This window comes from Mastigoproctus giganteus, chromosome 9, assembly GCF_048544385.1.
Source record: "Mastigoproctus giganteus isolate SK-2022 chromosome 9, ASM4854438v1, whole genome shotgun sequence".
Classification (NCBI taxonomy): Eukaryota; Metazoa; Arthropoda; class Arachnida; order Uropygi; family Thelyphonidae; genus Mastigoproctus; species Mastigoproctus giganteus.
The window spans coordinates 85768777-85784896 of NC_143583.1; the positions used below are offsets into that span (position 1 = coordinate 85768777).

The window sequence follows — 16120 nt, forward strand, 5'->3', positions numbered from 1 at the left end:
ATTGAGCATGCTCAAACCATTCAAGGCTTTATACACTCTATCAGATCACCTTGCTGGTGCCTAGTCTCCAGACACTGTAATTTGCAAAACTTAAGCCTTTATTCGTAAGAGCACCCCTTTCTTCCATTCACCAATCTTGTTGCCCTTCTCCGTACTCGTTCCAGCATCTCTACATCCTTCTTGAAATGAGGCCTCCAGACCTGTATACAGTACTCTAGGTGTGGCCTGACCATTGCCTTATATAAGGGAATAATCACCTCCTTATCCCTGCTAGAAAAATTCGTATATATCATTGACAATACACCATGAGCTACTCTTGCAGCCCTTCTGCACTGCTCAGAAAACTTCATATCTGCCTGCACAACCACCCCCAGGTCCCTTTCATTCTCTACCACTGTCAGTGTAGCACCACAGAGTTGATACGTTGCTCTGGGGTTGCTGTCTCCCATATGTAGTACTTTACATTTGTCAATGTTAAACTTCATTTGCCACCTGTCGGCCCATCTGCTCAACCTTTCCAGATCCTGTTGCAGTAGCATAGTGTCAGTAGTGTCCTTGACAACTCTGCCAACCTTCGTATCGCCTGAAAACTTGGACATTAAGCTTGATATACCATCATCAAAATCATTTATAAATACAGAAAACAATAATAGACCCAATACTGAACCCTGAGGGACTCGACTAATAACATTAGTCTACGATGAGCAGTGTCCATTGATTACCACTCTCTGTCTTCTCTCCCTCAACCACCCCTTTTTCCATAGCAGCAATTTGCCTCCAATGCCACACTGCTCCAATTTCTGCAGCAGTCTTCCATGTGCAACAGTATCAAAAGCCTTTCTAAGATCCAAGTATATAATATCAAAGTTATTCCCTGCATCCAGCTCTTTTGTGACTGCATCATAGTATCCAATCAAATTGGTCAGGCAAGACTTTTCCTTAACAAAACCATGCTGTGTCTGAGCTATAACTGAAGTCTTGTCTAGATGATCCTGCAGTGCTTCTTTAACCAGTGCCTCCATTAATTTTCCAGGAACAAAAGTTAAACTAACAGGTCTATAATTACTTGTGTCGCCCTTTGATCCTCCATTGTGAATTGGGGTCACATTTGCACATCTCCAGTCCATGGGTACTTCCCCCGAGTCCAAGGAAGCTCTCATAATTATGGCTAAGGGTTTGCTTACTTCCTTTGCTGCCTCCTTTAATATAACTGGATAGATCCCATCCACCCCAGGTGCCTTTCTTGTATTTATCTCCAACAATTTCTCCTCCACTTTACTCTCAGTTATTACAAGATTCCCTAGCTTACTGCCAGAGTTGAATACACCTCTGGCATTCCCCTCGCTGAATAACTCCTCATGTGTGAATGTCGATGCAAAATATTCATTTAGTTTGTTAGCTACCTGAGCAGGATCATCAACAGTTGACCCATCGATATCAAGTGGACCAATCTGATTCATCTCCTTCCTTCTAGAGTTTACATAAGTAAAGAACTCATTGTTTTTTTTCTTTGCATCCCTTGCCAAAGTTCTTTTTTGAAAGTTTCGGCTCCTTGATCTGCACTTGAGGCTTCTCCCTGGATTTTAAATCTATTCAACCAGCCCTTACCAGTTTTAAATGATTCCACATTTTTTTTTTTTTTTTTGTGAGTTTTCTTCAGATCATCATATTGGCTAATCTCTTTCTCTCTCTTTTATATAATATTTAACTTAACTGAATTCTGCATGATATTATCTTTAGTGAAATTAGTTAAAGTCTTTCCATTTCAATCCTAATAGCCGGCCTAGCCCTAGTTGCTTGCAGTGGAATAGCTATCTTTCCCGCTGCTAAAATTAATTCTTTATTTTTTTATAATTGTTCTTACAGTTAAACTTGCAAGTCCTAAATTATGGCACACCATCCGGCTGTCATTGATTGGAATCAATTTGCTTCAAAATGTCTAATTTAATTTTCAAATTCAGTCTTTTTCCTACATTTATAGTCTTCATACTGCACCCAGACGTTGCTTTTTCATTCTTATCGGCCATTATTAGCTCTTCAAAAATGTAAATGCGTTGGTTGCATTAATTATGATACAATGTTCGAGTAAACTGTCCGTTACGCACAATGTCTAATACTGTACTAAGCGATGACTAGACTTCGGATAAATGAATATAACGCAAATATTACAAGCAATATACTTGATATTTTTTTAAATTGTTGATCTCAGAGCTATATAACAAGTCACTGTACTGTATTAAATTAGCGTGCAAGAAAATTTCGCTGAGCGTGGGAAAATTTCTCAAGTTGGCGGGGGAAACGTTTTAATGCTGTTTTGCTATTCATTTTCAAGCTATCGACTCCATCAAATGAAAAGATTTCGTTAAATATCCCAAAAATGCAATCTGTACAAGAGCGTTATAGTGATCTGTGAAGCGTTATAGTCAGATACGGGTTATAATATAAGAACAGCGTTATAGCGAATCAGCGTAAAGCAAACTGCATTATAATGGGAGCCTTCTGTGTGTTATCAGGCACTCGGTCTAAAACACTGATGGTTCCAATATCTTTCTATTTCAGAAGATTTAGAAGAAGTCCAGTTGGCCTGCCTCCCTAAAATCCATTCATGCACACCTTCTTGATGGTAAGCCCTGTTATGTCACTTAGGTGGCAACGAACGTGTAGAGTGGTTCTCTTCAAGATGCCTGGTCAGCGTGAAGAGGAAAAGACCAAACCCTCCAACACATGACACCACAACGAAACATGTGGCCCTCAGTCCCCAGTGGCTTTCACTCCCCCCCTCTCATGGCAGCGAGAGGATCAGAGTGGAAGCAGAGGTTGCTAAAAATCTCTGGGTATAACCAGGTTGCCATGCACGGAAACTGAACTTGGTCTGTTACAATCTAAGACCGCTCATTGGTGAAGATAGGATATTAGAGATGGAAAAGGAATTAGAAAATGTGAATTGGAATATCATTGGTTTGGCTGAAAGAAGAAGAAGAAGAAATGAATCACGTACAAGTTTATCAAGTGAAAATCTGCTGTACACCAATTGAAACAGTGAAAGGAGCGAAGGTGGAGTTGGCTTTCTGGTCCACAAAGATATAAAAAAATAACATTCTGGAATTCAAAAGTACATCACAAAGGGTGTCAAGACTACTACTCAGGTTTTCTAAGAGGTATAAGCTAAAGGTTATAATGATTTATGCACCAACATCGAGCATCGATGATAAACAGGTTGGAGAAATGTACACCGAAATTGAGTCTTCTAGATGAGCAGAAAACCCACTACACTATCATTATGGGGGACTTCAATGCTAAGGTTGGAAATAGACAAAACAGTGCAGAAAGGAGAACTATAGGAAATTTTGGAATTGGTGAAAGAAATGAGAGGTGAAAGACTTGTGGAATTTGCAGAATCTCAAGGAATGCCATGCCATTAATGAACACTTTTTTCAAGAAAAAGATCAACAGGAAGTGGGCATGGAAGAGCCCAAATGGATTAATAATTAATGAAATCGACTTCACCCTCACTAACAGAAGATATATCGTGAATGATGTTACCATCCTGAACAAGGTAGACTAAGATAGCAACGGGAATACTACAACTTTCTGAAAGTGATAAAGCCCAAGAAACCTATAGGTAAAAAGAAATCCAAAGAAGAAAAAATTAGTCAAGAAACACTTGTCATGATGAACCAAAGATGACAAATGAAGAGCAACAAACACTGACATACTGAATACCACCACTTTGCTTATTGGAGGCTTGAAGTGGTGAAACCCATGTTTAGTCTCTAGAGCAAAGTTTCCGGCATCCCCACCCCATACTTCTCATTCAACCCATGCACGGTACTAAGTACTATAGGTTTTGATACCTTTCGTGTTTGGGGTTCTCATAAAAAAAAAAAAAAAAATACTGTGTTCTGCAAAGCCATTAGAAAGAGATTCAGAGAGGACACAAGAAGATTTAACACTAGAAAAGTAGAACAAGCTTTAAGGGAAAAGAAAGACTTAAATCAGCAGCCATGAGCAACAATACAGAAAGACAAATGATACTGAAACTTAAGAATAGTGATGGTGCACTTATAAATAACAGAGAAGGCATAAAACAAATAGCAGAAGACTACTATAGAGAATTATACAAGAAACGAAGAATGATGTCAGCAGTGGGGAAGATATACCACAAATTAGTAATACATATGACATACACGATATCCTTCTTAGTAATACATACAACATACCTGATATCCTTCCCAATGAGGTAGAACATGCATTGAAGAAAATGAAGAATCAGAAAGCCCCAGGGGAAGTTGAAGTTACTGTATAGTTATTAAAATTGGGAGGAAGAAACATGACACAGAAACTGGCAAGACTCTTCACAAAATGCATTAGAAAACGCATGACGCCTAAGGAGTGGAATAATGCAATCATAGTTTTGCTGCAAAAGAAGAGGGATAAATTATAAATTGGGAAATTATAGAACAATTAGCTTGTTAAAGAATGGAAGAGAAGCTGAGAACTACACAGCTAAGAATGGAACGCATATTAGGAATCAGACTGTTAGATAAGAAGAGAAACACATGGATTAGGCATCAAAGCGAAGTAAAGGACATTCTTATCAAAATTAAAGAACTAAAATGGTCTTGGGCAAAACGCACAGCTTGAAGACATGATGACAGATGGACTAAGAAAAGAACAGAATGGTACCCAAGAGGAGCTAGAAGTAGTCCTGGAAGACAACGATGGAGATGGATAATGAAATTCAAGAGTTCGTGGATAGTAAATGAATGGCCATTGCACAAAACAGAAGGAACTGCAAAATTGCTGGAGAGGCCTTCATCCTGCAGAGGACTGAAAATGGCTGATAATGATGACAATGACTGGTGTTAGCAATGGCAACATTGCTAATACTAAGTTTGCTTGTCAAGTTTGGGAACGAGAGTAGATCCATGGGGACGAAGATTTTACAGTTCCAGTTAATACAGAAGTTTTTCTTAAATTTTTACTGTTTTATTGACTTTAATTGGCATATTAATTTATTTTTAGAAGTAGTTTTATATTCCTAGTTATGATACTTAGTTCATTTTGAATTTAGATAGAGATTTTATGGGTTATTACTTAGCATGAGTAAAACTTGTAACGTTCGAAACTTGCCGCCATTGTTGTAGATCGATATGGAGTAGCGTAATGTATATCTCAAACTTGATAGTGCAAGGTATAACATAAAACTAGATAGTGCAAGGTACAATGTAAAACTAGATAGGGCAAGATATAATGTAAAACTAGATAGTGCAAGATATAACATAAAATTAGATAGCGTAATATGTAGCACTGTATTAGGAACCTATTTGTACAGTACAGTATAGGCAATTAATCAATTAAATTTATAAATCATATTAATTTTTATTGTTAATTGGCATATTTTATTGTTAATTGTATTTAAACGGAGATTATGCAACAGACTAAAGCCGCAAAGCAACCGGCACAAAGTAGAGGAAGTGCTGTGGTATGGGAGAGAATTGAAAGGAGCAATTCTCCAACACATCATATTGGCAAGAAATGTGAAAATGTGACATGTTTGCAGACCTTTTTCAAACAGGACACAATTTAGTCATGGAGGATGTGTTTGTGTTTGATAGATGCAGAGAATGTAGAGAAATTAGACGCCAACTCAGCATTCTGATGGCCATCTACAAGAGTTTGAAGAGTTGGGTAGATGCCCCCAAGGGAATTAAAATGGGGGGGACCATCAAGTTCTCAGCTTCCCAACTCAATGCCAGAGCACACTCTTGTGCACCAGGCAACACAGCTACAATTTTCAGGGCAGAATGAACTGGTCCCACAGGGGCTAGTTATTGTCGGTGACTCAACTGTCAGGGAAACGGGAAATATATTGTGCAAAAAGGATGGTGGAATAGGACCAGGGTAAGTCTGCCAGGGCACAAAAGTTGATGATGCTGTAGAGAAGATATCATCCTTTAAGAGCAAAAAGAGTGACATCGTTGTACACGTTGGCACTAAGTGTAGCAGAACTGCAGATTTACTTAACAAGTACAGGTCAATGTTGAAAAAAAAGTTGCGAGTTAGGGTTAAATTTGAAAGTGTCTGCAATCCTGCACAGAAACGATAGGAGGGATAATGCAAGGCTCATGGGGTAGAATTTTTTTCAGCCTGGTCTGTGCTTGCTAACAGGAGAGACAGTGTTAGAGAAACTAATAATAAAAATGGTGTATGTATACTTGTATGTACACCAATGCTAGGAGTATTGTAAATAAATTTCATGAATTTGGACAGTGCAATGTTGAGTCAGTTTGGTATGACATAAGCACAGGGAAAGCAAAAATGAAGGTAGGAGTTTGTTTTAGGCCTAATGACTCTGATGGGTACAATGAACAATTACACAGAGAAATCGAGTGGGCCAGTAAATCAAAGTGTCTTATAATGGGTGATTTTAACTTCCCAGATATAGACTGGAACTTGTGGGTTAGTCAAGGTTTTGTTGGATTTATTGGATGATTGTTTTCTACAGCAGTTTGTTAGAGAGGCAACCAGAGGGAGCAATATGCTTGATCTCATTATCACCAGTGATTATTTATGCATTAAGAATTTACAGATAAAGGAACCACTAGGTGGCAGTGATCACATTGTACTGATGTGGGATTTACTTAAAGATATAAATACCATCGGGGTAAAGGGAAATCTTTATGCTTTCATAAAGGTGACTACAGTGGTCTCAGACAGTTTTTAAATTCTATGCAGTGGGAGCAACTGATGATGTTAGCAACAGCATTTTCTAAGTGGGATGCATTCAAGATATTAATCTTGGAAGCTACTAGGCTTTTCATAACCAATTATGAAATATTGTTCAAGGTTTAAGCCTAAATGGATATCAGATGAACTAATGAAGCTTGTGGCAGAGAAGAAAAGTGCATGGGATGCATATAAATTATTAGGCAACACAGAAGGCTATGGCAGATTCAAGATAGTCTGTAATCAAGTAACAAAGGAGGTTAGGCAAGTGAACGCAGATTCCTAGAAATCTTTGGATTTCTCATAAAAAAGGATGCAAAGAGAAGCAGCAAAGACTTCTTTAAACTCTAGAGGGAAGGGGATAAATCAGATTGGTTCACTTGATATTTATGATCCAACTGTCGATTATCCTGCTCAGATAGCTGACAAATTGAACGAAGATTCTGCATCTACACAGGAGGAATTCTGTAGGGAAGTGGAGGACAGAAGCTTGTTAAACTCTAACAGGGAGCTACATGATTTTGTAATAACTGAGAGCAAAGTGTAGGAGAAATTGTTGAAGTTAAACATAAAGGCACCTTGAGTGGATGGAATCTATCCAGTTATATCATTATGAGAGCATACTTAGACTCAACCAGAGAGAGTCCCCACGGACTGGAGATGTACAAATGTATCCCCAATTCACAAAGGGGGACCAAAGGGTGATATGAGTAATTACAGACCTGTTAGTTTACCTTGTGTTCCGGGGAAAATAATAGAGTCACTGGTTAAAGAACTGTAAGACAAAACTACTACTGTTATAGTTCTGACACAGCATTTGTTTGTTAAGAGAAAGTCTTCTCTGACTAACTTATCAGGATTAATGTCCAAGTTTGCAGACAATATGAAGGTTAGTAGGATTGTTAATGACAACAAAATCGGTGAGGAGAATGAAGGGGTGCTCATGCCAAGAAAGGCTTAAATTCTGCAAACTTGTAGCATCTGGAGACTGGGGACCTGAGAGGTAATCTGATTGGTGTGTATAAGGATGCTGATGGAATTCTTCCTCTTGCTCGATTACACACCTGAGGGGGGCTCAAACTCAAATTGAGGAAAGAGAATTATAGAATAGATGTGCAGAAATTTGCCTTTAGCCAGAGGGAAGTTGATTGCTGGAAAAAACTTCCATTTGTTGTTGTGGAAGTTGATAGCTTAAAATAAATTCAAGGCTGAACTAGACAAACGTTTCTATTGAATGGATGGGTGAAATGGGAAGGTTTTTTTTTTTTTTTTTTTCCCCAGCTAATGCTGTATAAGCTTGCTTTCTTGCAGCACATGCCTCTTCTAGTGTTAATGCCATGCTCAATTTGAAAATGGTGAGTACAATGTATACAGGACAGGAGAGGTGGAGGTGTAATGCTCTTAGTTAAGAAGCATATTAAACCTAAGGCAGTGTATCCAGTTGACACAAGTGACAAGTGCAATGCTGAGTCAGTTTTGTGTGATTTAAATGCTGGTAAAATAAAATTGAGATTAGGAGTGTGTTATTGGCCTAATGACTGAGATGAGTATACCAAACAACTTTACAGAGAAATAGACTGGCTAGCAGATCATAATGTCTCATAATGGGGGATTTTAACTCTTCAGATATTTAATGGAATTTGTGGTGATTCACATACAAAGGGTACTAGGAAAGTTTTGCAATACAGCTTTGTTTATTTAATTTCTTCAAAGTAATTTCTTCTACATTCAATACACCTCTCCATCCTCCGAAACCAATCTTTAAACCAATTCTGCCAAGTTTCACTAGGGAGTAAAGCACACTCGTTGTCCCAAGCCCGTAGAAGGACCTCAACACTGGAAAACCGCCTCCCTTTTAGCTTCATTTTCACATGCGGGAACAGTGTAAAGTCGCAGGGAACAAGGTCTGGACTGTAGGGAGGGTGCTCGAGAAGTTTCAGTCCTGTCGTGGTCAAATATTCGGTGCAGGCTTTGGCACGGTGAGCTGGGGCATTTTCGTGATGGAGGTACCAGGTGTCCATTCTTGACTTTGGCCGCAGGTTCTTCATAGATCCAATGACTTTAGGCAGGCATTGTTCAGTATACCACTTAGCTGTGACTGTCTCCTGCGTGTCCAAAACGACACGTTCCACAATTCCACTCAATTTGAAAAATACAGCTATCATTTTCTTCTTTACAGATCGGGATTTTCTGACAATTACGGGTGTGTCGTCATCATCAAAGACCCAAACTTTGTTTTGAGCCTTGGTCGGCAGATCGTAATAGTACAGCCAAGTCTCGTCACCTGTCACGATGTTGTTCACATACCGAGATTGTCCCTTATCAAACTTTTTTAACATCTCCCGGCACCAAGTCACACGTCGTGTCATCTGCTCTTCAGTCAGTTGATGCGGCACCCAGAGAGAACAAAGTTTCTTCACGTGCAAATGATCTTGCAGAATTGAACGAATTGCTGGTGCATTTAGGCCCAAAGTATCCTCTATCTGTTGGTAGGTCACTCGCCTGTTTTCGTCAAGCATTTTCCTCACAGCAGTAACGTTTTCCTCCGTAACTGACGTTCGTGGCCTTCCCGGCCTCTCAGAATCCTCCAGAGTGAAATTTCCCCTTTGGAATTCTCTATACCACCTGAATATCGTTGTACGATGTGGACAATCATCAACTAGTGCAAGAGTCATTTCTTCTAAGCACTGGTCTATGGTTAAACCACGCACGAAATTATACCGCAAAACTGTCCTTATCTCATTTCGTGACCACGATGCCATCGCAAGCACTTTACACTCTCACTACTAATGAATAACTGAGCCCATCGATTTGGCGCGGCGGCTACTATGCACGTATGAACATGTCTCAATATGCAGCAATAAGCAGCTTCCTGTGATTCATTGTTGCGTCATATTGCAAAACTTTCCTAATACCCTTTGTACTAGCAACACATTTCTGGATTTCTTGGAAGACTGTTTTCTAAATCAGCATGTCAGAGATGCAACAAGAGGAAGCAATACTTTTGGTTATCAGCAGTGATTCTACATGCATTAAGAATCGGCAAGTAAAAGACCCACTTGGCGGCAGTGATCACATTGTACTAATGTGGAATTTAATTAAAGACAACCACTGTCACAGATAAAGGGGAAGGCTTTTGCTTTTGTAAGGATGACTACAATGGTCTGTGGTCTCAGACAGTTTTGAAATTCTGTGTAGTGGGACCAACTGATGACGATACAAACAGCAAATTCTAAATTGGAAATATTCAAAGTAACTATTAGGGTTTTCATACCAATCAAGAAATACTGTTCAAGGCTTAGACCTAAATGGATGTCAGATGAACTATTAAGACATGTAGCAAAGAAGGAAAGTACATGGGATGCATATAAATTAATCTCTAATGAAGTCACAATGCAGAAAATACTTCTATGCATATATTGACAATAGAAGGAAGGGGTTGAATCACATTGGGCCTCTTGAGTCAATGGTTTAACTGCTGATAACTCTGCTCAGGTTACTGAAAAAGTGAATAGGTATTTTGTATCTACATTCACACATGAGGAATTCTTTAGGGGAGGGGGATGCCAGAAGTTTATCAAACTAACATGGAGCTAAATGACTTTGTGATAACTGTAATAATAATAATAATAATAAAATTATTTATTCACAAAATTTTACAGGCATCCAGAGGAATCTAATAATCTAATTGGAGACATTATATTTACTTACATACAAACTACTAAAACATAGAAAAACTGCAGAACATCCACAAAATACATAGAACAAAAATATAATACGTATAACATCCAACATCAATAGAATACATAAATCACAGTAAATATATTGCTTTATCCAGCATAAGATCACCTGAATAGCTTTGTGATCACCTCAATAATTCATTTGTACTGGATATTTTGAGATACTGATGATATAGGGCTGTACTGTACAGTACAATCTGGTTATAATGTGATAGACTGATTGAGCCAGTCTGGACATCTTTCACTTGTGGTCAGTTTTAGTTTTAATGACAGTTAGAGGAATGGTTATGGCACATGAATATTGAATTTCTCTTTTTTTCCCTTTAGTCCCAAACACTGGATCACAGATTAAAATCAATGTCGGCAGAACTCAGTGCACCAATGATGCTGTTGGGAAAGTGCCACTTGAAGGTCGAGAGGTTCTGCAGGTTTGAACAGAGCAATGGAGGGTTTCTGAGAGCTCTACCTGGGATTTCCCAGATGTTGATGAAGTCGTGAACTGTGGAGCACACACTGAATGCCATCGAGAGCTTCTGCACATATGCCAAGTACTGAGCTGGGGTGTAGCTTAGGTTTTAAATTTAAAAAAAAAAAAAAATTTAAATAAAAAAAAAAAGGGAAAAGTTTGCCCACTTTTTTTAATTAAAAAAAAAGAAAAAGGGAACAAATATCATCAACTAACTTGGCAAGGTGGGAGATGGTAACAATGGTATAATTAAAATTAGAACTAAGCACAGAAAATCCGGCAGTCTGGCAAGTTTCTATACACCCAATAATTTCAAAGTCTGACAAAGTGAGTCAATCAATAAGACAGTTCTTACTTTTTAAACTCCTTACCTTCTATTAAAAAAAATTTAAATCAAGGAATAGGACAAACAACCTTTAGCAATCTATGAACAAAACTGATTTTCGACAATCTATGAGATCCTCTTTCCCCCTGATGAGGGTGTCAATTGAAACTGAAATCTGTTTTAATAAAATAATCAGACTTTCTAGAAAAAAACACGGGGAACAATAAAAATAATAAACAGAAGACATAAAATATACTACAATGAATCCATCAAGACTACAATACACAATAAAGATTTACCACTAAAGTAATGTTCAGTTTAAGATGGCAATACAACAGCTACAACATTGTACCACATAACACAGAAGTAAAATGGACATAGCTGAGCATTCTGCACATATGACATCTACTCTACTCCTAGTATTATGTACTGGGGTAATGAAAAATTATCTTTTCATGGTCAACTACATAGCTTCTAAAAGTTTGGAAGAAAAATATCCCACACAATCACTAGTCTTTTTACTTAATGAGAAATATTCATAAACTGCCATAATTTTAGCATTTAAATTTATAAATGGCCATATTCCCATGCACCACTTCAGTCTTTTATCTGTCAGCAAGATAAAAATGCTTGCTGACAGATTAAAGAGAAGTATGAATCAAGAGCCAGGACAACTTTAAAAAAAAAAAAAATTACACAATGAAAGAATTTATTTACATTTATTATGATTCACAAACACAAAGAACAAATCATTAATTGGCTGCCATGTTTTACATGCATGAATATAAAATAGGCAGACTTTTGAATTCAATTCAATATAAATAATGACTTAAATAGGTTGGTTGACTCATCCTGACTTTTGGTTTATACTATATATGTTTATAAATAAATATAAAATTTTCATACCAAAGACTTTAGGAAGATCTGCAGCACTGCACATCCTAAGATATGAACTCAGTTGACCAGGAATTGAATGCCTGTGGTGTTGAAAACTTTCTGAAATTAAAGCAAGGATATATTTAACTGAAGTAGCAGTCACAATTTCAAAAATTCAATAGCATGAATATACAGCATTTGATTAAAGATAACATATTGATATTTGAAAAATAGAGGCTTTTTTTTTAATGTATATCATTTATAAATTTTTGAATCTTCTGGTAACTAAATTTTTTTGTCCTTTTTTTTTTTTTTTTTTTATTAAGTTCAAGTTACTTGATTATAAGTAAACATGACAATAATAATTTGTTCTGCTCACGATTTTGTACTGCTCATTTCACCCTTTTCGGTTTCTACTGAAGAATTTATTCTGAAAGTTTCTCTTTATTTATTTGTTTGTTTATTTATTCTTGTAATGCATCTTATCAATGTTAAATTGTATAGACTAATTTTTTGAGAAATAATTTAACATATACTGGTTGTTTTATTTATTATATTATGAAACAGTTTGATTTTAACTATCGTTAAAGATTTAATTTTGAAACAGAGTTATGGTTTCATTTTTCAACCTTAATAAAGATCACTATGTTCCATTAAAAAAAAGCCCACACTTTTACATTATTTGCAATACAGTTTTATTTATGGTTTCATTTGTAAAAATTTTCAAGGGTTAAACATTTACATATTATGAAAAATTTTCCTGCAATACTAATTTCCTATCATATTAATATAATTTTGATAAATTTTATTTGCTACTTTGAGTTCTAGAACTCAATAATGACCTTTTTTTTTCTTATTTTTAAAAATGGAGTTTTCCTGCTTAATCGTCAAAGGATTTGTAAGAATGAACATATCTAAAATGCAGGTGTAAGAAATTTCTTAGGGTTTACCTATTATTTTACAATAAAATTTATTTCAATTACAGTGTATACCACTTATTGTGATCCCAGATAATGTTATCATTCGTGTAATATTATCACTTTTATGAAGTCCTGATCAGCCATATACTAAGAAAAACAACATTTACTGTAAAAAATGCTTTGATTTCTGTTATTGTAATTTACATGTATGGCTGGTTTGATGTTTAATGGTGCATTGGAAGCTGAGGCCATAATGCGCCTTACATGTGTGGTGGGAGTGATAGTATAGTACAGTAGTATAGAAAATGTAAGTTCTAGGACAATGTACACTTTTACAAATGCAAAAAACCACTCTCTCTAAAAACATGCCCCCCTTCCCTTAAAATCGTTAAATTTTTTTCAAAAACTTAAAAAAATTATTTATATGAGGAGCGGTACGAAAGTAATACCTCCAATTTTTATCCTCAGACAATTTAATTCCTATAACTATGCCTTTTACATCAATTAATCCTCAATCATTAACTGTTATTAACAAATACCAAGCACGGTACTAAGTACTATAGGTTCTAATACCTCTCGTGTTTGGGGATCACATAAAAAAAAAAAAAAAACACACTGGTATTTTTCCACAAAGTCACCATCATTTTCTCTGCACTTCCACTATCTCTGAGTCGGATGCTGTAAAAGTCCTTACTCTTGCTTTGGAGGGTTTCGTGAACACTGTGCTTGAGTTGATTGTTGTCCGCAAAATGGGTTACATGGAGTGCATCCTTCAGCAGACCAAAGAGGTGATAGTCGGAAGGTGCAATATCCGGGCCACGAGAGGGATGATGAAGAACGGTGTGCCCTAGTTTTGTAGTGGCCTCCGTCGTGTGCAGACTGATGTGGGGGGTCATGCGTTGTCATGGAGAAGAACTTTATTAAGGTTTTTGTTCAGTTGAACTCTATGGATGCAGGCTTTCAACTTTTCCACATATTGATCTGAGTTAATTGTTGTGCCACACTCCAAGAAGTCCATAAGCAAGACCCCATCTTTGTCCCAAAACACTGTCGATGTGACTTTACCGACAGAAGGCTGACTTCTGAACTTCTTGCACGGTGAATTTTGATGTTGCCACTCCATTGACTCTCTTCATTTCAGGGTCAAAATGGTGGATCCAAGTTTTGTCACCTGTGACTATGCATGGAAGAAAACCCTCTCCTCCATTCTCACAGAGAGTTGTAATCAATGGACACTGCTCATTGTGGACTAATGTTATTAGTGGAGTCCCTCAGGGTTCAGTATTGGGTCCAATGTTGTTTTCTGTATTTATAAATGATATTGATGATGGTATATCAAGCTTAATGTCCAAGTTTGCAGATGATACGAAGGTTGGCAGGGTTGTTAAGGACACTAATGACAGTATGCTGCTGCAACAGGATCTAGAAAAGTTCAGCAGATGGTCTGAGAGGTGGCAAATGAAGTTTAACATTGACAAATGTAAAGTACTACATATGGGAAACAGCAACTCCAGAGTGACGTATCAACTCTGTAGTACTACACTGACAGTGGTAGAGAACGAAAAGGACCTGGGGGTAATTGTGCAGGCAGATATAAAGTTTTCTGAGCAGTGAAGATGGTCTGCAAGAGTAGCTCATAGTGTCTTGTCAATGATATACAGGAATTTTTCTAGCAGGGTTAAGGAGGTGATTATCCCCTTATATAAGGCAATGGTCAGGCCACACCTTGAGTACTGTATACAGGTCTGGAGGCCTCATTTTAAGAAGGATGTAGATCTGTTGGAACGAGTACAGAGAAGGGCAACAAGATTAGTGAATGGAACAAAGGGTTGCTCTTACGAAGAAAGGCTTAAATTTTGCAAATTACAGTGTCTGGAGACTAGGCACCTGCGAGGTGATCTGATTGAGGTGTATAAAGCTTTGAATGGTTTGAGCATGCTCAATGCTGATGGAATTTTTCCTCTTGCTTAGAATAATCATTTGAGAGGGCATTTGAGGGTGTTCATGCCAAGAATGGCTTAAATTCTGCAAATTGCACCGGCTGGAGACTTGGCTCCTGCGAGGTGATCTGTTTGAGGTGTATAAGGCCTTGATTAGGTTGAGCACGCTGAATTCTGATGGGATCCTCCCACTTGTTCAGAATACGAACCTACGGGGACATAAGTTCAAATTAAGAAAGGATAGATGTAGAATAGATGTGCGGAAATTTGCCTTTAGCCAGCGGGCAGTTGGTTTCTGGAATAGACTCCCATCACTTGTTGTTGAAGTTGATAGCCTAAACAAATTTAAGGCTCAGCTCGACAGGTATTTCGAACGAACGGAGGGGTGAAATGGGAGTAGTGGTTGTTTTTTTTTTTTTTTTTTTTTTTTGGCTGATGCTGAATAAGCTTGCTTTCTTGCATCATATGCCTCTACTAATGCTAATCCCATCAGCATTGAGCATGCTCAAACCATTCAAGGCTTTATACAGCTCTATCAGATCACCTCGTTGGTGCCTAGTCTCCAGACACTGTAATTTGCAAAACTTAAGCCTTTCTTCGTAAGAGCACCCCTTTGTTCCACTCACTAATCTTGTTGCCCTTCTCTGTACTCGTTCCAGCAGCTCTACATCCTTCTTGAAATGAGGCCTCCAGACCTGTATACAGTACTCTAGGTGTGGCCTGACCATTGCCTTATATACAAGGGAATAATCACTTCCTTATCCCTGCTGGAAAAATTCCTGTATATCATTGACAATACTCCATGAGCTACTCTTGCAGCCCGTCTGCACTGCTCAGAGAACTTCATATCTGCCTGCACAACAACCCCCAAGTCCCTTTCATTCTCTACCACTGTCAGTGTAGTACAACAGAGTTGATACGTTGCTCTGGGGTTGCTGTTTCCCATGTGTAGTACTTTACATTTGTCAATGTTAAACTTCATTTGCCACCTCTCAGCCCATCTGCTCAACCTTTCCAGATCCTGTTGCAGCAGCATAGTGTCAGAAGTGTCCTTGACAACCCTGCCAACCTTTGTATCGTCTGCAAACTTGGACATTAAGCTTGATATACCATCATCAATATCA

At 37.7% G+C, this 16120-nt stretch overlaps 1 protein-coding gene across 1 annotated transcript in view; it reads right to left on the reverse strand.

Annotated features, from left to right (window-relative positions):
- l(1)G0196 (inositol hexakisphosphate and diphosphoinositol-pentakisphosphate kinase) overlaps nucleotides 1-16120 on the reverse strand; it is an 832616-nt gene that overhangs the window by 59144 nt on the left and 757352 nt on the right. Inside the window, exon 29 of the mRNA XM_090381508.1 lies at nucleotides 12167-12256. Within this exon, the coding sequence (XP_090237634.1) occupies nucleotides 12167-12256 (90 nt within the window). The remainder of the gene's footprint in view (nucleotides 1-12166; nucleotides 12257-16120) is intronic.